The 23,892-nt window shown below is 34.1% G+C and overlaps 1 protein-coding gene across 1 annotated transcript in view; it reads right to left on the bottom strand.

Annotated features, from left to right (window-relative positions):
* The window catches only part of CSMD3 (CUB and Sushi multiple domains 3), an 888,294-nt gene that overhangs the window by 47,159 nt on the left and 817,243 nt on the right, over positions 1-23,892 (bottom strand). The window contains exons 54-59 of the mRNA XM_005869050.2: positions 18,586-18,759; positions 16,699-16,872; positions 15,697-15,882; positions 13,134-13,307; positions 10,828-11,010; positions 4,904-5,080 (exon numbers count right to left, since the gene is read on the bottom strand). Of these exons, the coding sequence (XP_005869112.1) occupies positions 4,904-5,080; positions 10,828-11,010; positions 13,134-13,307; positions 15,697-15,882; positions 16,699-16,872; positions 18,586-18,759 (1,068 nt within the window). The remainder of the gene's footprint in view (positions 1-4,903; positions 5,081-10,827; positions 11,011-13,133; positions 13,308-15,696; positions 15,883-16,698; positions 16,873-18,585; positions 18,760-23,892) is intronic.

Below are 23,892 nucleotides of genomic sequence, written 5' to 3'. Positions count from 1 at the left end.
AAATAAATGGAAAAAATATCCTTGGGTTAGAATTAACAACAGTAAACAAACAAGTAAATCTGTTTTTATGGGAGGTATTCTCATTAGCTTCTATCATGTAATTAATGTCCATTTGGTATCATTTATAAGAAATTAAAGAAGATAAACCTCTATGCTAAAAAGAAAACATAATTTAGTAAATTAATTTCTGCCACTTCAAAACTTTAACTAGTTAAACAAGCATTATAAGTATGCATTTTTAAATAAATAAGATCATACTACCCACACATTTATAACGGAATTCATTTTTTACTCAATATCTGATATTTTTGCATTTAAATACACAGATCCATGTAACATTTTAATGACATAATATTCTCTTACATGTATGTACATGCAATATAATTCATGAAACCAAACCCCTGTGGATTAATGTTTGAGTTATCCTATTGTTTTCCTATTAGAGACAATGTAGCAATATACATGCTAGCTCAGGCATCCTATGCATTTGCTTTGCCAGGTTTCAAGCCCAGAATAAAATTCTACTACAGCAGAATGAAGTTCCAGAAATGTGATCCAATCTCTCAATTCACAAGCTGAATTGATCTCAGTGAGGGAGATTTTATTTACCTTAATTTTGGTTGCTTTGCCAGGTTTCAAGCCCAGAATAAAATTCTACCACAGCAGAATGAAGTTCCAGAAAGGTGATCCAATCTCTCAATTCACAAGTTGGTTTTCTTATTAGATCTCAGTGAGGGAGATTTTATTTACCTTAATTTTGACACTATTGACATTTGGGACCAATTCATTCTTGATCATGTGAGGTTGCTTTATCACCAAAGCTACTTAGCATTGACCTCTACCTGCTAGATACTGATAGCACCTCCACTCACCTGCACTGTGACGGCCAAGAGTGTCCCCTGGCATTACCAGATGTCCCCTGGGAAGCAAATCGCCCCTGTTTAAGAACCACTGACTTAGCGATAGCCCTCTTCCCTTGAGGAGATTTAGATGATTTTTTAGCTCACTTCACCCAGTTTCATGCTGGGATATCCCCCAGCTTTCTCTTGTGTGAAAATATCCCCATTTCCCTGGCCTATCTTCTAAAGAAAACCAAACAACCAACAAACAGAAAACTTTGAGAATTCTCAAGGGCCACTTCTGTGCTGACCGTTTGTAACAAAAGCCTTAGGCTCATTTATCACTGGATCCGATAGAGTATATTGTACCTGACCCACATGACAAGACCTGCCAGATGCAGGGTAGTGATCACTTTGGAAGAAGTTCTGGAAGATTTAAAAAACCCAAGGAATAAGGGCACATATTTCGTTTCAGACCTGAAAGTCAACTGTTACTCCATTTGACAAGCCCTGTCCTCGGGCAGATTGTACCGTTTTCCCAAAACACTGCGAGCACTGTGTGCTTTGGTTCCGGAATGGGTCTGCCTGTTGGACAGCACCAGGTAAGGGTCCCGGAGGGGTTTTTGTGCTGACAAAACAGAACAAAACAAAACAAAAACCCAGAAAACAAAAAACAATAACAACAAAACTGTATCTCTGAATGAGTATTTACCTGTGCTTAGTTTTTATGTATTTTCTTTCAGTATGAACATCACAGAAAATAATAAGCAAATTTTACAATTAGTGTACTGCCCGAGCTTCCTAGTATTATGGCAAATCTCTTTCCTTTCCAGTTTTAGTTCTGTGAATGTTTCTTAATATTTATAGTTCCTCTGTCAAAGTGTGCATGGTATTTGAATCCATGACCTTGATCTCATGATATATACTAAAAAAAAATGTTTTCATTGATTTGAGAGGAACAGACCAGGTTACCAATGCCATATGAAGCTCATAGGTTTGCATATATGTAATTGCTAGAAGAATTATATGGTACAGAGAGGTCACTTTTAGCTAAAAGCAATATGAGGAAGAAGTGTCCTGAAAGGCTTTGCCAATGGGTGCCGTTTCAGCTGATACTTAAGAGGTACCAGTAAGAATTTTAGGGCTCAGATGGGTTGGTGTAGAAGGAAACCAGCAGAGGCTATTTGTTAATTGTTAAGTTGTTCAGTCTTGCAAAATTGAGACATTTTCAAAGCAAGTAGGAGGACTTCTTTCCTTCAAGATGGAGAAATAGAGAAGACTTCACTCTCCATTTGAAACAACCAAAATAAATAAATAAATGGGACACAATATTAAAACAAAAATAACAACAACCAAAAAACAGGTTTTCAAAGGCAGCAAAGCACAGTGATCCTTGAGTGACAGGAAACCAATGAGATGAGCCCTAAAGCTGTCACATCGTATTGCTTTCAGAGAGTTTCCAGGCTGCAGCACAGGGAGCCTCCCTGCAGAGCCCACCAGCTTCCTGGTTGGAGACATGACTCTAGAGCCAGGAGAGAATAAAGAGACAGTGCCAGAGAGGACACACACTGGAAGAGGACTCTGGAGATCCAGGGAGAGAACTCCTGAGTGTTCAGGGGTCCCCTCAGCCCAGCCTGCACCCTCTCGCAGTCCGGGAACCCTCAGGGGATGTCCGGCTGATGGCTTAGGCCCACTCCCTGTGGGCCTCCTTAGCACACTGCCTTGGAGGCGGGAGAGGCTCCTGCCACTGCCGCTGCACTCACCAGCTATGAACCCGGCTTCTGCCTGAGCGGTGATCCCCCTATGGGAATGCACTGACCACCAGGCGGCAACTCCTGTGTTGAGTATCTGCCCCCTGGTGATCAGTGCGTGTTACAGCAATCAGTCATTCTGCCATCAGGCCAAAACTGGCTTTTCAACATTCCCCAAGAGGTCTCTGATTGTGAGAGGGCACAGGCCAGGCCAAGGGACCCCACTGTGCATGATTGGGGCTGGGGAGGGACTCAGGAGGTTGGCCAGCCATGGAAGGGCCGCGGGAAGACTCCAGGGTGTGTCCAACCTGTCTCTCTCAGTCCCTATTGGCCGGACCCCAACAGCAAGCTTACCTACTGGTCGGAGCGTCTGCCCCCTGGTGGTCAGTGCATGTCATAGTGACTGATTGACCAGTCAACTATCTGAATCCTGGTGGTCAGTGCACATCATAGCGAGCAGTTGAGTGGCCTTAGCATACCATTAGCCTATTACCCTTTGATTAGTTGCACGGCCGACCGAGTGACTGGACACTGAGCATATTAGGCTTTTATTATATAGGATGTGGCTGCTATGTTCTATTCAATGCTTATTTCAACAGCCTCTTAGCGATAATTTGCCTTCATCTTTGAAGAGACACAATGCACATGGAGTATCTCAACAGCCCTGTCATCATACACAATTTGGTGCAGGCAAGATATTATCTACAACGAATATTCTCCAGAATTACAGACATGACATGCCATTACTCTGATGACATCCTCCTCTGAGTAGATTCATTTGAGCCACTCATTTAGGATAAACAAATACAAAGAATTTAAAGAAAAACAAACAAACAAACAAACAAACAAAAATAACTGATAGTTAAAAGGTACCAGTAAGAACTTTAAGGCTCAGATGGGTTGGTGTATTATAAAACCAGCAAAGCCTATTGGAGATGAATCATTAGCCCACAAATCAGGTTGAACATCTCTTCATATATCTATTGGTTTTGTATGTATTCTGGAAAGAGGTGTCTGTTCAGGTCCTCTGCCCATTGTTTTGCAATAGAGGACTGGATAAAGAAGATGTGGTACATATACACAATGGAATGCTACTCAGCCATCAGAAAGTATGAAATACTGCCATTTGCAACAACACAGATGGATCTTGATAATCTTATGCTAAGTGAAATAAATCTGTTAGAAAAGTGCCAAGAACCATACAATTTCACTCATAAGTGGGATATAAAACTGAAACTCGTGGACACAAACAGCAATGTGGTGGTTGCCAAGGGGAAGAAGGTGGGGGTGAATGGGGTCCTAATGTATGGTGATAAGAGATTTGACTTTGGATGGTGGGCACACAGTGCAGTATACAGATCTTATAACATAGAAACCCACATGAAACCTGAATAACATATTAACCAATGTCACCCTAATAAACTTAATAGATAGATGATAGATAGATAGATAGATAGATAGATAGATAGACAGACAAATAAATAAACCTAGTCAGGCCCTAGCCAATGTGGCTCAGTTGGCTGGAGCATTGTCCCGTACAGCAAAAGGTGGCAGTTTGATTCATGGTCAGGGCACTTACCCAGGCTGCAGGTTCAATCCCTAGTCAGGGCAGGTGCAGGAAACAACCAACCAATGTTTCTCTCTCTCCCTCTCTTTCTCTCCCACTCTCTCTATAATCAAGTTAAAAAAATAAAAACATAAAAATAAATACATAATAAAATAAAAAATCAAGCAGTTATTGATATGTGTTAGATTGGCAAAATAAAATTGCATTCTTTGTATTAATCTTGGTTACTGCTGATAATTCATCTCTATTCTTAAGATGCTGTTAAATTTCACTTAATGTCACTAATTTTCTGTGATCCCTCTTTCCTCTGCCAAGTAATTCTTTTTTTGTTAATCTTCACCAGAGAATAATTTCCCACTGATGTTTAGAGAGAGTGGGAGGGGGAAAGAAAGAGAGAGAGAAACATCCATGTGAGAGAGACACAATGATTGGTTGCCTGCCACACGCAATCCCAACCAGGGTTGAGGATCAATGTACATGCCCTTGACTGGAATCAAACCTGGGATCCTTCAGTTCACGGGCTGACACTCTATCCACTGAGCCAAACCAGCTAGAGCTGCAAAGTGATTTTTAAAGTCACCAGTATAAACTCTTACCATAGAATACTATCATCTTTTAATATGAAATACAATACAAATATTCAATATCTTGCATGGTTTGATTGACTACAAGTTACACATATAGATGAATATACTCAAATAGTTTCACATAACTAATGATGTTTAAAATATTGAGAAGAAACATACTTGTACAGTTAGGCAAAGTTCCAGACCACGTTCCATTGGCTGTGCACTGTCTAACTGAAGGTCCAGACAAGATGTATCCCTCCATGCAGGAATAAATTATCGAACTGGAAAATGTTGTGCCATCAATCCGAAAGACCTTTCCATTGGCTGTTGTTCCTGGGTTACCACACTGTACAGCTACAAGAGAGAAAAAAAATAATAGTTAAGAGTATTTATAAAAATATTGTAATTAGAAATCTTCTCACAAAAAGTTAATGACTGATTTTTTTAATTATCCAAAGGAGCTATAAAATCCTCTAAAATAAACATTGAATTATCTTTTACAATGGTTGAAATTCAAGATAAATTTACATTAATTTTATTAGTTTAATTACTAGAATACAAATCAGACAACAGCTATTTTTTAAAGTTTTTGTTAGTAGCTATCATAAAAACTTCAGAAAGTAATTACTCGAGTGTTGCCTATGGGCACCACAAAATCTTTCAAGGAATGATTACAAGAGTCTCTGCCTAAAAAATAAATAATGTGAAATGGAAAGATATGAAACAATGAGATGCAACAGAAATTTACTATATAAGAGGACAGATATAAAATAAACAATTTAAATATTTTAAGAATCCATGTATATTTTTATTTATATAAGCATATAACTGATCTGAATTAAAATTGTATAATCTCTATTTCCAGACCAAGGCATACAAAAAAATAGACTGAATAAACACAAAATCTAGAAATGGTTTTCATTAAGTTTTCAACATATCATAAACAGGAGTCACAAACACAATATCCCCTGTATTACTCTCTGTATTATATTTAACTATTTGCCATCAATACCATGGTAAATTTTTAAAATATCGTAAAAGCAAGCCTATGTCACTGTATTACTAAATTTTGTTGTAACATAAAAGTTTAAAGTTATCTCTATGACTATAAAGTGTAATTATAGTTTCAGATAGTACCATCTATATCACTTGCGGCATCTAAAATATTTAATTTTGCCTATCCTTCCTTTACAGTGGTGCTGCATGTTTGTGTGTAGAGACAGGAGACTTATACATTTTATTTTTATTACTATTTTTTTTGTTAATCCTCACCTGAAGATATTTTTCCACTGATTTTTAGAGAGAGTGGAAGGGAAGGGGAGAGATGGAGAGAGAGAGAAACATCGATGTGAAAGAGATACATCAATTGGTTGCCTCCTGCAGGCCTACTGGGATGGAGCCTGCAACCAAAGTACAAGCCCTTGAATGGAATCAAACCCACCACCCTCCAACTGGGGAGGGCCGACGCTCTATCCACTGAGCAAACTGGTTAGAGTGGAGACTTACACATTGTAAACAATTACAATAAAATCAAACTCTAGGTAAAATTTTCAGAAGAACATATAACATTAAAACAATGTTTGCTTCTGTTGTTCAGAGTAATTATCCTCTTCTATATTAGCACCTAAAATAACAATCCAGTCATATTTATTTATGTGTCATGATCTATAGTCTTGAAACAATCCAAGTAGGATTTGAAAAATATCATCCTGTTTTCAATGTCAGGTGATTTGCATTTTGAAATAGGGACCTCAGGCTCAGTCCATTTTTTTTGCACTTAATAACAATTGAGAACTTCTCCATATCTGGTTTACAGATATGGACAAATAACACTTCCACTTCTGTCCCCTTGTCTCTAATTTCTCCACGCTTAGTAGACACATTTTTCTTACCAAGAGAATTATTTGAATTAAACACAAGTAAAAATAACTTTAAATGAAGAGAGGTAAGTGCATTGCCTATCATGAGTGAGGGCTGAAAACTCTGTGGACACAGTGAAGAGAAGCAGCAAATACTTCGCTTCTGTAATGCAGACATTTTGGGGGAAATGGCTTTATTGATACCTGTGAACACAGGCCCATTTATGTTTAGTATTAGCTGACAATGCCATCTCTCTTAGAAAGAATAATTTCTCAGCCGTCAGTTGACCTAAAAAGTAAAAATAACTTTAAATGAAGAGAGGTAAGTGCATCGCCTATCATGAGTGAGGGCTGAAAACTTTGTGGACACAGTGAAAAGAAGCAGCAAATACTTTGCTTCTGTAATGCAGACATTTTGGGGGAAATGGGCTTTATTGATACCTGTGAACACAGGCCCATTTATGTTTAGTATCAGCTGACAATGCCATCTCTCTTAGAATAATTTCTCAGCTGTCAGTTGACCTAACCTAATATAAAAGACATGTAACATTCATTGATAACTCACTATGATAGCCACATTTTCAATATTCTTAACCTCACAACAAATACCATGAGCTGATATTAATTTCAACACCATGTACTGGTTGGGAATTGAAGCACAGAGAGAATAAATTAGTTCTCCAAGGTCCCACAGCTAGTTCATGGCACAGTTTCATCTAGTACAAATTCCTCAGAAGATTCTGATAGCATATAATAAAAGTATTGGATCTTATTCAGGCAAGAAAATGGCTCAAACATAATATATTTTTGTCAATCGATTATTTTTTGTATCCAATGCATGATAGAAAGAGTATTTTATATTTGCCTTATATATTTCTAGGGAAAATTTTTTAATTAGGGGACCATTTTTTTTCTTTTTATCAAGGTGACTTCTCTGAAAAGACAAAAATAAATGGAAGCATAATGAAGAAGTAGAAAGAGTATTTTATATTTGCCTTATATATTTCTAGAGAAAATTTTTTAATTAGGGGACCATTTTTTTTTCTTTTTATCAAGGTGACTTCTTTGAAAAGACAAAAATAAATGGAAGCATAATGAAGAAATTAAAGGTCCTTTATAAATAAAGAAATAAGTTGATAAAATATTTATATAGCTATATATAAAATATGAAAACATATTCATTCTGATGTGTATTTTAGGCACCGTATAAAGCAAAGAGTATATAATAGTGAAATATTACCATTTTTAAAAACAGAACTATGCTATGCATGCTGTTTTATAATCTCATTCTTCTTAACATAACAACTAGGGCATCTTTCTTTTATAAAGTTCAGTAATGGGATAGTTATCCATTTTATGTATATTCATAATTTACCTATCCAATCCCCTGTTGATAACCACAAAATTTAGTTTTATTTCTTTACCATTTTTGGTTATAACATACTCTAGCTTATTAATATAAGTGTGTACATTGGTTCTATTTTGAGATAAATTTCTGAGTGGAAGTTCTGGATAATTTTCATTTTTGAAATATATTTTTATATAGAGTTACCAAAGATATTGTCATAATACACAGTTGAATCAATAATGTAGAAGTTTGCCTGTTTTCATACATCCTCATCAATGCGATGTGCAATAATTGTTAAAAAACCTTGTCAGTTTGTAAAAAAATGATATATTCTTTACATTTGCCTGTTTACATTAAAGTAAAATTTTTAACACATTCATTTGATAGTTTTATTTTCACATGTGTTTTATCCATTACATTATAGGAAAGATATTATAGTTTATGATAAATTACTAAAGTAATATAATATTTCAGAGCATTTGGAAATATAAGAGTAAAAGTACATCAAATTTCACCACTCTGTTCTATCATATTTGTTGTACCACCTTTTAAAAACTTTCTCTCAAATGAATGTCATTTCCCATGATTTTAATAGAGCAAACTTTTGAATCTTATTTTTAACTAAGTTTTATATGATTTACATTTTCTCACATTGATCCATGGCCTTTATTCTAATATCTTATTGACTATATGCACTTATGTCATATAAATATACACTTGCTTATGTAATATTATTTCTAGTATTGTTGATACTAGAAAATGTGGGTGTTGTTGAGTCGAGTTCTTGTCTCATGAAAATCAAAGCATGAAGTTGTGGACAAAAACAATGAATGGGAGCAAAGTTCATTGGGAGAAGCCAGTCCTGGGAAGGTGTAGCTCAGGTTCCGGGAGCAGCCCAGTGTTCAGAGCTTCCTTTCATGTTAGTAGTTTAGCATCCAAGCTAATTAAAGTCTAATAGTCCACATGTGGAGGCCCACATGGCCATAAGCCACGTGGATGCAGGGATGTGCTCCCCTGCCATAGGAACGAACGTCAGGAACCCATTGTTTGTCAGGGAGAAGAGAGAGAGGGATTTAAATTAGGGTGGGTAGTCTTGCTAGCTCCTAATTGGTCTTTTCAAATAATTCGGACTTGGCAATATCCTTTGAGTTGGTTTATATGCCTTAATGCCTTGTGATTGGTTATTTGCAAGCTGCCTGTCTTAGCAACATCCATACATTTTAAAGTTCCTGCCTCTTGTGAGTGCTCTTCCTCCCCCACCCAGGTGGGGTGCCTTGGTAACTCCTCCTAGCTGGGTTCCCAGTTCTACTTCCTTTCCCACGGTCACACCCCGATCTACCTAGCTTCCTTCTGTCTCCTCATTGTTAAAATTATTTCCTGTTGTTGCTTATTTTAATCAACTAGACATAAAAGTTGCAACTTTACTGTTATCTGTGTTTTTTTAATATTTTAATTTTCTGTAGGAAAGAAATTCTCAAATACCAGTTAATAAAACAAAGCCATTTACATTCTATGAATATATACACATTTTTGCCAAATTAAATTTACTATAACAATAACAATACCTCTAGAAAAGTTTTAAAGTTCTAGTTTCGTTGCATATACATAAGAATTTCATATTAAAACAGGTAAAATGATGTTTAATTATAATTTTCTGATTAGTAGATATGTTGAATATTTCTCAATAGGTTGCATTTTTTTCTCTTCTTTATTTTCTGTTCATTTTCTTTGTCCATTTATCTACTAGAATCTGTATTTCTAAATTATTTGTATGAGCACCATTTATGAGAAAAATATTAATTCTGCTATTTTTAATAATTTCTTGTTCTTTTTTATCTATGAAGTGCACTTTACAGATAAAAAGTCAGCACCAGGTTGTATTCCATCTAAAAACTATTTTGCAGTTAAGCTGAACAAAGGGCTAGCTTCCTAATGTATGACACCACTATAGAGACTTTGACTTTGCAAAGTCAATTTGAGTAATAAAGTGAATAGTTAAGTCTTCCTGTCTTTTGTTCAACAACTTTCTCCAGCAACTCCATTCCTATAATAGCAACTGAGTTGTAATGCTCTCTGAATTAAGATTTTAAAATTTGGTCCATTTTAAAAAAGGATAACTATCTTTCCTAGAATATGGATCCTAATTTTAAACACAATAAAATGTTTCTGAAATACAATCAATCAAAAACTGTCAAGAAATTCTGTTGGGAATTATTTCTTATTTATAAAACCAATACATTTTGATATGATATTAAGTTTCAAAAATACCTCTACATGTTGAGTTTTTACACTAAAATTATCTTGAAAAGAACATTTAAATTATAAGAATAATTTTCCAGCAACATTTCATTTTCTATCCATTCTTGTAAAGACTTAACTATGTTAAATATGTCAGAACAATTAAAAATTTTATTCAAGCACCCTACATTTAAAAAATTCTAGTTTCAAACAATGTAACCTATGCATAAAAATCTCATTTATAGTTAGGCATCTTTATATCTTTCCATTTCTACAAACCTAAAAACTAAAATACATCTTGAGGTAAGGTTGATGTAAGAACAACCAATTGTTTCCCCTAAAAGTGTCTACAATAGAGCACTGTGATACAGGGAAAAAATAAAACTTTTTAACAAATATGTTTAACTTTTCAACTCAGATGTTTGCTAAGATGTGAACAATGTTTATCTATAAATGATCCATCAGAAATATTTTTTAAAAATTATTACCTATCATATATAGGATGTTGCCAGTAAAACTGGAATACTCCTGCTTTTATTCCATGGATGGGGACACTAAGAATTGGTAAGAGTAATTTCAGTAATACTAACAAATTGAATTTGGGTACACATTAAATTCCAGCAATTTCAATACATTTAATTTCTGCTTGAGTTTACCTTTGCATTCTGGCTGCCTTCCAGTCCAGCTGCCATTGGCCAAACATGTTCTTTCTTCTGAACCATGAAGGATATAGCCAGTATCACAAGCAAAATGTACAGAACTTTGGGTTCTGAAATTGCTTTCCTGTCTAGAACCATGACCAGGGGTACCCGGATCCCCACATGTACCAGTAGCATCACCTGTAATTCAGTACAGTACAAGTTAATTTATTTCAATAAGCATTTACTATGTTCATGTTTTTGTCCAATATTCTTATAGACATGGATTTTGTGCAAGTTGTTTTTAATGTGGTCAGTTGACTGGGTAGAATCATAATTCATATTTCCCATCTGAGTCCAGTCATAAGAAAAAGCCTAAGTGAAAAAGAAAGTAGTTGCAGAGTATGGTATTATTTTCCTTAGCAGTGATATTTAGATCTATTAAATAGGTTAATGTCATTTTGTTAGTATTTCCAGAACTTGGTCAATAATCAGGTTATTGAAAGATTTATAACTGACAGTTCTATGTTTGACAATGGGTTTACAAAACTAAAATTAAAGAACTGGATTTGGTAATTTTCATGTGTCCTTCTCTGAATTTTCTAATTACTGACAATCATTTTATTGTTGTTAAATTAGTATTGTAATGTACCAGAAAATATCAATGTTACAATACAGTATTTCCTGTAACATTAAAATTTCACTCTCTAATTTTCTCTACCAATGACTATTGACCAAGATAAATGAGCTGCATAAATCTCATATATGAAATACAAAAATAAATTGCAAATAATCAAAGATTAGAAACTCTATGTAAGTTCTAATAAGGATTTTGTTCATGACTAGGTGTTCACCTTTTTATGTTAGTGTTAAGAATTTACTTAATCCCTTATCATTTCTTAAACAATTCTAAACAAAATTGCTGTAGTATCGGTATATATTTTGAGAGAGAGCGAGAGAGAGAGAGAGAGAGAGAAAGGAAGAAAGAGAAAGAGAAAGAAAGGAAGCAAGGAAGGAAGGAAGGAAGGAAGGAAGGAAGGAAGGAAGGAAGGAGGGAAGGAAGGAAGGAAGGAAGGAAGAGGAAGAATGAGAGAGATTCTTAAGTACTGGAAATGTTCTCTTTCTGTCTACATGCCTTTTGACAAGCCCCGTGTATTTGAAATCCTTCTTTACACTTCCTCATTTTCATGAGATGTAATATTAACAACCACACAAACTTTAAGATAAGTATTACACCTTTAAATATCTATGTACAATTTATTTTTAGCAATTCAGCAGCAATTTCCAAATACATTGGGGTGTATATATGTAATGGTATGTGACTATGTATACTCAGTTATCTGATAGTTTTAAAAGTCTATAGATTACATTTGAAGTCCCATAAAGTTACTTCATAGATATTAACCATTAGTTACAAGGAGATTCTGAAATAAAGAACCCTACATGCAAAACAATGTCAAAAGAACTCCTAATAAGTGTTCACCATGCTCTCCACAGATATAAAATAATATAAAGATAATTGAAATATATAAAGCAAAACAGGCAGAAAAATAAGCACTACTATCTGGTTAGTGGATCAAATAGGGATGATCAAATAGGAAGACATCACAGACATAAAACTTAAATGATATTTTGAGAAAAGCATTAGTTTAAATAGCTCAAAAAAGATTTATCAAACACTCACTCTGCAAACAAATTATTAATTAAAAATATCCCTCATATTCACTTATTCTAAGATAGTAAGTAATAACAGAACAATGTGGGGCTACGGAAGCTCAGAAGTTATATGTTGCCTGTTAGTAAAAAAGAAAGTTAGAAAAGATAAATATCTTTCATAAAACTTGGTTTAGTTTAATTGAAGAAAACATTTAAGCCTTTCTTTTAAAGTATGCTATTAAGCAACCAATTGTTTAAAAAGTTTAATGGACACAAATTCTAACAGAAAAATCACTGAAATAACATCGCCTTCTGGGAAAAACTTTATTTGCAATTCACTAAAATAGAATAGCTACATAAACTTCAGTAGATCACCATTTTAATGAACAAAGCACTTTACACAAAATAGCATTCTAAAACCAACAATTCTTTACATTAGCCACAAAACAATTCAAAACATGTATCTGTCACTTATGATCTACAGGATTAGAATTAATTTAGGCTCTGAATTTATATTACCTTAAGTATTACAATAAATGTACAAATAATGTTATAGCTTCTCTCAGATTTTTACAAAACAAATGTAGTATTTTATCTCTTTTGTGCATATATTTCTAATAATAATAATGTAATTTCCAACACACATTGTCCAATTTTCTAAGTGGTACCTGAACAATGAGGTTGTGATCCACTCCAATGGCCATTTAACTGGCAGGTCCTTGATGAATGGCCTAGAAGGCTACGCTTTCCTGTGCAGGAATAGTGAACAGTGGACCCAAAGGTATACTTCTCCCCAGACAGGACTGCATTAGGAGGAACGCCAGGGTGTCCACAGTCAATCACTACAATACATAATTATTGGATATAAAATTTTTTTATATCTCCTATCGAACAACCTGCACCAACTTTCTACAAAATAAACCAAAAGTAAATGATCTATTTAAATATATACAACCACCAGAAATCAAACATCTATGTGAAACCTGACTTTAAAAAAATAAAATGAAAGTTGGAGCTATAGGAGCAATTCTGTTATGCCACTCACTGTGAGCATGAGTTTCACAGGAACAATGTAAGTAAGCATAAATGACTGAATGAGCATAAGTCTGCATGTACGGGGGTGGTGACTCTATGTTCATATGCATGTGTGCATGGATTTGAAGTACACATGTGCCTAAATACGGATGTGCAAATTAGTGAGAAGAGTATATGTGTGTTGGCTAATTAAGGACATAGGATGCTAATAAGATTTAAAATGAGCCTATACAGCAATTAAAAAGGAAGAATTTTTGAGGCTGAATTTTCTTTATAATGTAGAGGTAGTTTGGGAACTTACTGTATCTCCCTTTATTTATTTTTTATTTTTTAAAAAATATATTTTATAGCCCTAACCGGTTTGGCTCAGTGGATAGAGCATCGGCCTGCAGACTGAAGGGTCCCAGGTTCGATTCCGGTCAAGGGCATATATATATATCAATATATTTTATTGATATTTTACAGAGAGGAAGGGAGAGAGTTAGAGATGAGAGAGAAACATCGATCAGCTGCCTCCTGCACACCCCCCACTGGGGATGTGCCCGCAACCAAGGTACATGCCCTTGACCGGATGGAACCTGGGACCCTTCAGTCCGCAGGCCGTCGTTCTATCCACTGAGCCAAACTGGTTAGGGCTGTATCTCCCTTTAAAACAAACTTGAAAAAATACTGAATACAATAATACTCTAGAATATTAAATAGCACACAATAGAAACAAACTTAATAAATCCCACACTATCAGGGAGTGCAATGAAACAAAGAAAGGCAAAAAAGTATATGAGAGCTATGAAAATCTGAAGTTCATGTTTCCATGTCCTACAAAATATTTTAGCTTGAATGTTATAGCCACCACACAAGGCCAAGTAACTAAATTAGTGAAGCTATTAGACCAGTGAGTGCACAATAAGAAAGTCAAATGCACTTTAAGAAAAGGAATAACAATTGACTTAATTATTTGCATAGAATCTGAAATTTAATAGACATTGAATAAACTTCTATTTATTCATTAGTGCATGAATGGTGCTACAATTTTTTTAAAAAAATCCCACCCCATGAAGTAAGGGCCTCTAAATAAAACATGACCATAAAATATTTTATAATTTAAAAATTAAGCATAATCAAAAATTATTTGCACAATGACTTTTTTATTTTTTTCATAGAATTTTTTCCTTTTTCTTTATTGTGCACAATGACTTTTTAAAAAACATATTTATATTGATTTCAAAGAGGAAGGGAGAGAGATAGAAACATCAATGATGACAGAGAATCACTGATCGGCTGCCTCCTGCATGTCCCACCCTGGGGATTGATCCTGAAACCCCGGCATGTGCCCTGTCCAGGAATCGAACTGTGATCTCTGGTTCATGGGTCAAAGCTCAACCACTGAGCCACGCTGGCTGGGCCACAATGACTTTTTGACACAATACTCGTTCAATCTATAAAGTTTTCTTTCCTATCATGTCCAAGATTCACCAATTCTTTGAGAAACTTAGCTATACTTACTGAATTCCTAGAATTTATGTTCACTTCCCTATGTCCTTACATAATTTTTATTTATTTCTGTTAAATTATTTTCACTATTATGTCACTATAGTTATGTGAATATCTGGTATAATTTATCTTATTTATATTCTACAACTCCAACATAACATTTAACAAAATATACTCACTAAATATTCAATGACTTGATTTTATATATTAATACTTACTGCATCCATATGTGTATGAATCTAAATATGATAAATATTTATGGTCAGTATGTTTTAAGTAATACTTTTGTTTAAATCCTCAAGTATTCTGAAGCCCTAGTGGTTGTTTATATTAAGACTACTATTACCTTAAATGAAATCTGAAATAGTAGTACCAAAGACAATAAAAATGTAGTTGTCTTTTTGGGATGAAATGAAAGGTGTGTGCTTTCCATATTCTATCTGCTCTATCAAAATTCAAAGTCAAAGAATGACAGAGAGCTGTTCAGCACATTAATATTAATAAGAATGACATCTGGGAATTGAATTGGAAGAATGTAGGAAAGTATAATTTCAAAACAATGAAATAATAAAATCAAAAGCAAATTAAAATAATAATTAAAAACAAAATCCTTCTGATATATAGCTCTAGATATTTTCTAAGACAATAAATATCCATGCTGCTTACATGGCATTTTTGAAGGAAGAATTCACATTATCTACTTACTGATACATTCTGGTAAAGGTTTGTCCCACTGTCCATTTGGTTGACATATCAAAACTGAAGATCCAAATAAAAAATATCCAGGATTGCAGTCATAGAATACAACAGTACCATAGGTGAAGTTTCCATGTTCTATTTTACTTTCTCTTTTGGAATTGGGTGGAATTCCAGGATCAGAACAGTTCACCACTAACCAAATGAACAAATTTAAAAGGTATTTTGAAGTAACATGTATAGACCTAACATAGATTACTATAAGAAATTTAGTTGTAAAGCTACATTTAATAAAGCAAATTAAATATTTCAGAAATAAAATTAATATATTGACTATCTAAGATAATGAAATAAAATCTGGTCAATTTTTAAAATAAAGAAGAAAACTTTTTTGCAAATATTTTTAACAATAGCAACTCCATAAGCATTATGCTGAGTATAAATTTTAAAAATGATACTTTTTAAACTGTAGTTAAACCATAAAATAATGTAAAGATTATGATGATTTGGTTGAATTTTATGAGACAATATGAAGTATACCATACTTCTTTACAAAATGAAAAAACACCAAAAAATTATCTTTAATCAGTTTCTATGCAGAGAACAATAAATAAACCCACTCCCAATTCAGCTATTATGGTAGTTCAGGCCTCAAACATATTTTTCCAAAATATGAAAACAAAAGGCCATACGTCAGTTCCATTAATTATGGAGTAAATTGGAGGTAAAAGAATTTTAAAGACTTTTTGTATGTAGTCACAAAATAGATAAAAGTTATTAAAGTTAAGCAGCTGAAATTAAACCTTCCAGTTTTAACTTAAAAAAGAAATAAGTTAAAAAGTAAGGAAGACGGAAAGCATTGATAATGAGATGATATTAACATTAAATCTCTTTGTTTGAGTAGCTGAAAACGGTCCACTGTTCTGCCCCAGCTGTTTCAAATGTTATCATCTACGTTTACACAGACACATTATTACCATGCTTTAAGCTGGACCAGAGTTAGACTCTTACCTTTGCACACTGGTGGGGGATGACTCCACTGTCTGTTGGCCTGACACTGTGCCTTTGTTGGCCCTTGCATGAGATACCCAATATTGCAAGAGAATGTTACCACATCATTAAAGTTGAATCCATTTCCACTTGTTCTTCCATAAATCGGACTACCAGGGTGACCACAGCTGACAGCTAAGAGCAATAAGTTGGGGCAGGGGAATCACAAAACAATATTTGGTTATCAGTAATCATGACAACTACCCTTAACCATTTCAAACACTGTAGAAAGAAGAGACTTTTATGTGAAAACATATCTAAAGTACTTTTACTAATGTAAAGGAACAATTTAGAATGGTAAAACAATCTACTCTAAAAGGAATATTACATTAATAAGTAGACAATCATTTGCCATTGTGGTGCACAATGTTTAGAGTTTCATGGTACCTTTTTATTCTCTTTATTTTGGGGCGGGCAGGAGGAGGGGAGAGAAGACTGAAATTTAAAAATCTGGGCACGACTGATGTCATTAATAGCAGAAGGGAATGAAACTGAACCACTTTTCCTTTTCCAGTCAAGAATTGGAAGATAGCTGAAGGCAGTTTTTGTATTTAACTTTGAAATTATTTATTTTAATATTTATACCATCAATTTTTACAAACAATAGATGGATAAGCAAAGGTGTGTTTGAAGAATAATTTAATGTGACTATAAAATGTGAACCATAAAAATGATGCTGTATTAGAATTCTTACTGGTTTATTTTCTTCACAATTGATATTGGACAATGTAGCACAATTTTGTTTGTAAATAATGCTATCAATTAATGAATTATTTAAATCATTGTAGTGTTACAGTTCCATTCCTGATTTTATGCATGGCTGGCTTTTCCCAAACACTTCGTATTTCTATGAACTATTGCACAGCATCATCTCACTCTATAATTAGAGCAACTCAAGTAATAGTCCTTCATAATTGGGCACAATGAAAAACCAGTCACTTTTAGTATCTTTGAAATGACCCAAGAGCAGTTATTCTTCAGCTGTATTGTTAATGTCAACCTACTCATTTGGAAATTTAACTGCATCTTATTCTTGTTAAAATTATTGATAAAGAAATCTGTTTTACCCCAAGGGCCAATTTTCATTTATAGTTTAATTATTCAAAAAGAAAAATAGTGGTATTAGTTGACTATGCTTGAATATAAATGGAAAAAATCTAGGAAAGGCACAAACATAATTTTGCTGTCTGTAAGTCATCATCAGACATTCAGTATTTGTGTGTACGGGTGGAGGGGGAGTGTGTACACCTTAGAAAAGTAGTTTTAATTTTTAAATATACGCTGTATTATCTTATTAAATATCAACACACAAAAGTATTTTACATGAAACTAGAATTTCTGTTGATTGGATAAAAATTGACAATGATGAAATTTATACATATGGATGTGATTAGTTATAGAATATGTATTTTCTGTGAATACACACTAAAAGTCACATGCATTATTTATCTGAAGCTGCCAAAATCTCAATTGTATGATCCTATCATGTTACAATTACAACATATTTGCAGTGTTTGTTCTCATTTTCTAACATCAGTTTTAATATAAATGTCAGTAATTGGGAAAGGAAATAATTAGGAGAAAAAAATAAGAAACCCATTGATAATGACTTTCAGGTCCAAAACAGGACAGAATATTATGTGAAACTATTATGTACTGTTGGGGATTCAGTGGTGTAAGGAAACATAATAGAATTTACATATACATACACAAATATGTGCGTGCGTGCGTGCGTGTGTGTGTGTGTGTGTGTGTGTGTGTATACTTATATAACTTAACTAAGAAAAAAATTTACTGGTTATTGCATGAGAACAGAGGTCTCTAATTACTTCTGCCATGCTTACTTACGCACACAGGATGGGAGTTGACCAGACCAATTGTGATCCTGCTGACATATTCTCACTGAAGAACCAATCAATCGAAAACCAGGATTACACTGATAAACAACTGTGTCTCTGTATCCATAATTTTCTCCAATGACTTGACCATTCACAATGAGTTCTGGAATTCCACAGTGACCCGCTGAAATGGTCAGAAAGTGATATTTTTAATACTGTGATCTACATTTTATTTGTGTATGTATATACATATGTAACATTACTAAACTTTTAAAGTTTACTTAGAATTTTATATATATATAATGCAAATATGATGATATGACATAAGATACTCAATAAAATGCCATGTATTAGGGAATTTTAAAAAACACTTCTAGTAACACTTGGGTCTATAAGAAATTAGAATTTCAATCTAAAAATTAAAATGTAACATTGAAATTTGAGAAATAGAGTTAAAGCAGTGCTCAGTGGTGAAATTTATATGATGAAGTGCTTTTATTAGAAAGTTAAGATATATAATCAATGATCTAAGATTCTACCATAATAAGAGGAAAAAGAAGAGCAAAATAAAAAAGAGAAGAAAGTAAAACTAAAGTAGGTAGATGGAAAATTACATTAAAGACAGTTAAAGAAATAAAAAAAGACAGAAAAACTATAGAGAATGTCATCTAAACTAAAACTTATTTTTTTAAAAAACAGCAACAAATTGGTAAAACCCCTGGCTAATCTCATCAACACAAAATTAGAGATAACAAAATTACCAAAAACAGGAATGAATGAAGTGATATAACTACAAGCTTACCAAAAATAAAATTATAAGGAAATATAAAGAGCTTGATGCCAGTACATTTAACAGTTCAGAAGAAGACAAATTCTTTGAAAATGATATCATACCAAAGTGAACACAAAAAGAAAATAAAAAATTTGACTAGTTCTTTATCTATTAAAATATTTATATTCTTAAAACCCTTTCCACACACAACACAGACACTCTGGCTCCGACATTTTCACTTGTAAATTCGATCAAATAGAAAAGAAAGAATCACTTCCTAACTTGTTTTATGAGGTACTCCTTGTTGCAATAGTAATCCTGGGGGGAAAAAACCATGAAAAGAGCGATGTCTTTTATGACCATTAGTCTAGAAACATAAATAATTATACAGAATATCTGGCGTTTATCCAAAAATGAACAGCTGGTTTAAGATGCAAAATCAACCACTGTAACATACCATATTAAAGGAGAATTCCTTTGGGGATTATGTACTCCCAACTTTTCAGGAGCTTCCTTTGGCTCCACCAATCTGGCCAAAAGCCCAGGTTAGACTGACAGATAAACACCTTCCCTAGTCATTTCAACTTCACTATGCTTGTGCCCATCTTCCTCTTCCCCCATGATTGGCAGGGAATGGATCGGTGGTTACCTGGGGAGTGTGAAATTGCAGCTTCCTGGTGAAGCTACCCAGGTGACCATTCTTACAATGTCTGGCCTCCCCTTTGCTCCTTTCCTCTTATTAATAATTAATACTAGCTAGCTAGTAACAGAACTGGTAAAAGAAGACATTTCTCTTGTTTTCCTTCTGCTTCCTTGAACTAGCCCTTGGTCCTGCCATAGTCATGTGGCCCTAGACGTGGATGGCCCAGGGCAATGTAGACCCCACACACAATGAACTGCAGCAGGGAACACAAGCTAACCAAGCCAGATGTTGGACTGAATTGTGCTTCAATATGGAATGGAGGCTACAGGCAGTGGCTTTGATCTTGGCCCTGCTGAAGTTCAAAGCCATTGTGGGACAAGGGAGATGGGCCTTAGAAACCCATGGGTTTAATTCCACAGAAATAAAACTTTCTACGACACCTCATCCTCTCATAGGGGCCTCAGGAAATTTTTACTGCCACAACAATCCAAGAAGCCCACTTCCACCAGTGAGAGGTGGGCACATGGGTGTCCCCACTAATAACAGTTCTATTTGACATTGTTTGATTGGCCTTATCCATTGCAATACATTAATATACAAAAAGAAACAAGAACATAAATTTGGAGAACAAAAGGAAAACTATTCTATGCTTAGATAATATATATGTAGAAAATCCTATTTTAAGAAAATCCTAAAACTAATAAGAAAGTTTAGCAAGGTTGCAGGATACTAGATAAGTATTTTAAATAGTTATATTTTTATATACTAACAGCAAACAACTGGAAGTGTAATTAAAAATGAACAATTTCACTTATAATATTATAAACATACTGAACATTATGAGGAATAAATTTAGCAACAGACATTCATTAACTTTATGCTAAAAATACAAAATATTGCTATTGCAAAAAAAGTTAAAAAAACATTAATAAAGAAATAAATATACTAAAAATACTATGTTCATAATTGGAAACTTCAATATTGTTGGATGCTAATTCTCCACAAATGATCTATAGATTCAGTGCAATCCTGATCAAAACCTACCAAGCATTTTTAAAAATAAAAATTAATAAATTAATTTCTAAAGTTTTATGAAACTGTGGAGGCCCTACAGTATCCAAAGTTGCCTTGAAAATTAAGAACAAATTTGTAGGACTGACATACACAATTTCAAAACAAAATATATTTTATAAATAATGCCAAATATCCTTCTGGGGAGGAAAATACACACACACACACACACACACACACACACACACACACACACCTCAACAGCAACATCTTAAAAATAGGTCATAGGTATAAAAGTAAGACCAAAACTAAAATTTCTAGAGGAAAACATGAAAGAAAATTGTAGTGACTTATGGTTGAGCAAAGGTTTTCTAAACAAGATACAGAAAGCAATAACCAAAAAGAAAAAAAAAGATAAGATAAACTTTATCTAAATTTAAAACTTCCACACATCAAAAGATACCATTATGAAATGAATACACAAGTCACAGACTGGGAGGAAATATTCAGAAAACACATAATGATGAAGACCTTGCAACCAGAATATACAGAGAACTCTTACAGTTCATAATAAAAGGCAATTCAATGTAAAAGATACTTTACCACTTCACAACGGAAAATTTACAAATGGCCAATAAGCCCAAGAAACTGTACTACATCAGTAGTTATCAATATAATGCAAATTAAAATATTGTAAAATAGCTTTATGCACCCAACAGAATGAATAATATTAAAAAAACTGACTGTACCACATGCTGGAGAAATTGTGAGACCACCAGAACTCTACCAGGAATTTTACACCTGAATATCCAAGAAAATAAATGCATATACCCACAATAAGAGTTTTATACAAATATTCATAGCAGCTTTAATCAGTTTTACATGAATATTTATAGGAACTTTATTAATAATAGTTCCAAACTGACCAGAGCCCAGGTGTCCATCAACAGAGGAATGGCTAAGTATGGCGGATTCATACAATGGGATTCTACTAAGTGATAAGAGAAAAATTACTGATACACATATCAGCATAGATGAAAGAGAATGAAAGGAGCCTTACACCAAAGGGTATATATTTCAGGAATCCATTCAAATGAATTTCTAGAACAGGGAGAACTAACAAACATGAAAAAAATCAGAATAGTTATTGTCTCAGGGTTGGGGAGGAGAGCTGCTGACTTGCTGGGAAGGGCCACGGGAACCTTCCTGAGGTGAGGGTAATGCTCTGTAACGACACTGTGATTTGAGTTACACAGGAGCACATACTTGTCAAACCTCATCTAAAGTGTACTTATGATATGTGCATGTCATTGTACATACAATTTATCACAGTAAAAAAGGAAAGACAATGTTAAGGAAATATTGCACTCCGGCTAATGATATGCATGCTGAAATGTTTCGCAATGAAGTGTGCCAATTTCTGCAACTTACTTCAAAATGCATCAAAAAAATAAAATGAGTTGATGGATTGATAGAGGCTTGAAAGGATAACGGATAGGTAATAAGCAAATACAACAAAATGCTACTTGTAGAATCTAGACTAGAGGTGGACATATGAGTGTTCAAAGTTAAGTCTTTCGATTGAAAAATGCATAATAAAATGTCGGGGGGCTGGAAATAAATGCATTCTATTTAGATAAATAATTATAAGCATATTCTAGTGGCATTCCAAGCCTAAAGTGTCTGGGGCTTTAAGGACAAGTTGTTTTCAAACATAAGAGGATGACTGGACTACATGAATCTGTAAGGTCACTGTAAGCATAAGAAGCTAGGATTTGCTTGTTTGGCAACTGTGCTTTCCTCCTACCAACATCCTTTTAAATTTCTATCTGATGTCAACACTATGTCCTCTACAATGGATGATGATGATGTCTTTACAGACTGAGAGACAATGTTTTCTCATAAATATTGCTTTTATTTCCTGTCTCTTCACAGAATAAAATCAGGATTCTAAATATATGAATAAAACCACCCTCTATAGCCCGGGGCGGGGGGATGAGGGGGGGGGTTCCGGCCATATAAGGCCCACAAAATCATTTGGTCGGGTCCTGCCAATGCATCAGTGGTGAGTTAATTAAATGTTTGACCAAATATAGCGGGCTAATTTTTAAGTTGATAATTTTGTAGGCCCACAAAGATGTTATAAAAATCCAAATGGCTCTCGGCAGAAAAAAGGTTCCCCACCCCTGCTCTATAGGCAATAGTCAATAAGTAATATACAATAATAGCTCATAAGGGCAAAGAGGCATAAAATATAATATTTTAAATTTAGTTTTCATATAGATTTTCAAAGGTATAAGTAAACTAAATAATCCGTACTTGAAATCAGCATATCCAAAATCAGTTTAGGAATTGTTAGGAAACATTTTTATTTGATTAACCCTATATTAATACATAAAGATATAATGTACTTACTTTTTTATACAGTATTTATATTGCACATTAAATGTATGTACTCTTATAAAGGAACTGTTGTTGCTGTGTTTTAACAAATATGTCCGGGGGGAGGAATTTTACAAAACCTCTAACCAAATATTTGCAATTTCAAGTTGTCATCATATTACCATGAATATTTTCAAGCTTATTAGCAAAACAGTGTGCATTTATTTATATAGTTAGCTATTCATTTATTTTGTTAATCCTCACCGAGGATATTTTTCCATTGATTCTTAGAGAAAGTGGAAGGGAAGGGGAGAGACAGAGAGAGAAACACTGATGTAGATCAGTTGCCTCCTTGCCTCCCGCACATGGCCAAATGGGGCATCTAACCTACAACCTAGATATGTGCCCTGACTGGGAATCCAACCCACCACCTTTTTGTGTACTGGACGACACTCCAACCAACTAAGCTACCTGGCCAGGGCTAATTCAGTTTCTTTTACTACCTGGGT

Source organism: Myotis brandtii, unplaced genomic scaffold (genome assembly GCF_000412655.1).
Source record: "Myotis brandtii unplaced genomic scaffold, ASM41265v1 scaffold285, whole genome shotgun sequence".
Classification (NCBI taxonomy): domain Eukaryota; kingdom Metazoa; phylum Chordata; class Mammalia; order Chiroptera; family Vespertilionidae; genus Myotis; species Myotis brandtii.
Note: the sequence above shows the minus strand (reverse complement) of the source record. Positions and strands in the feature narration are given on the sequence as shown.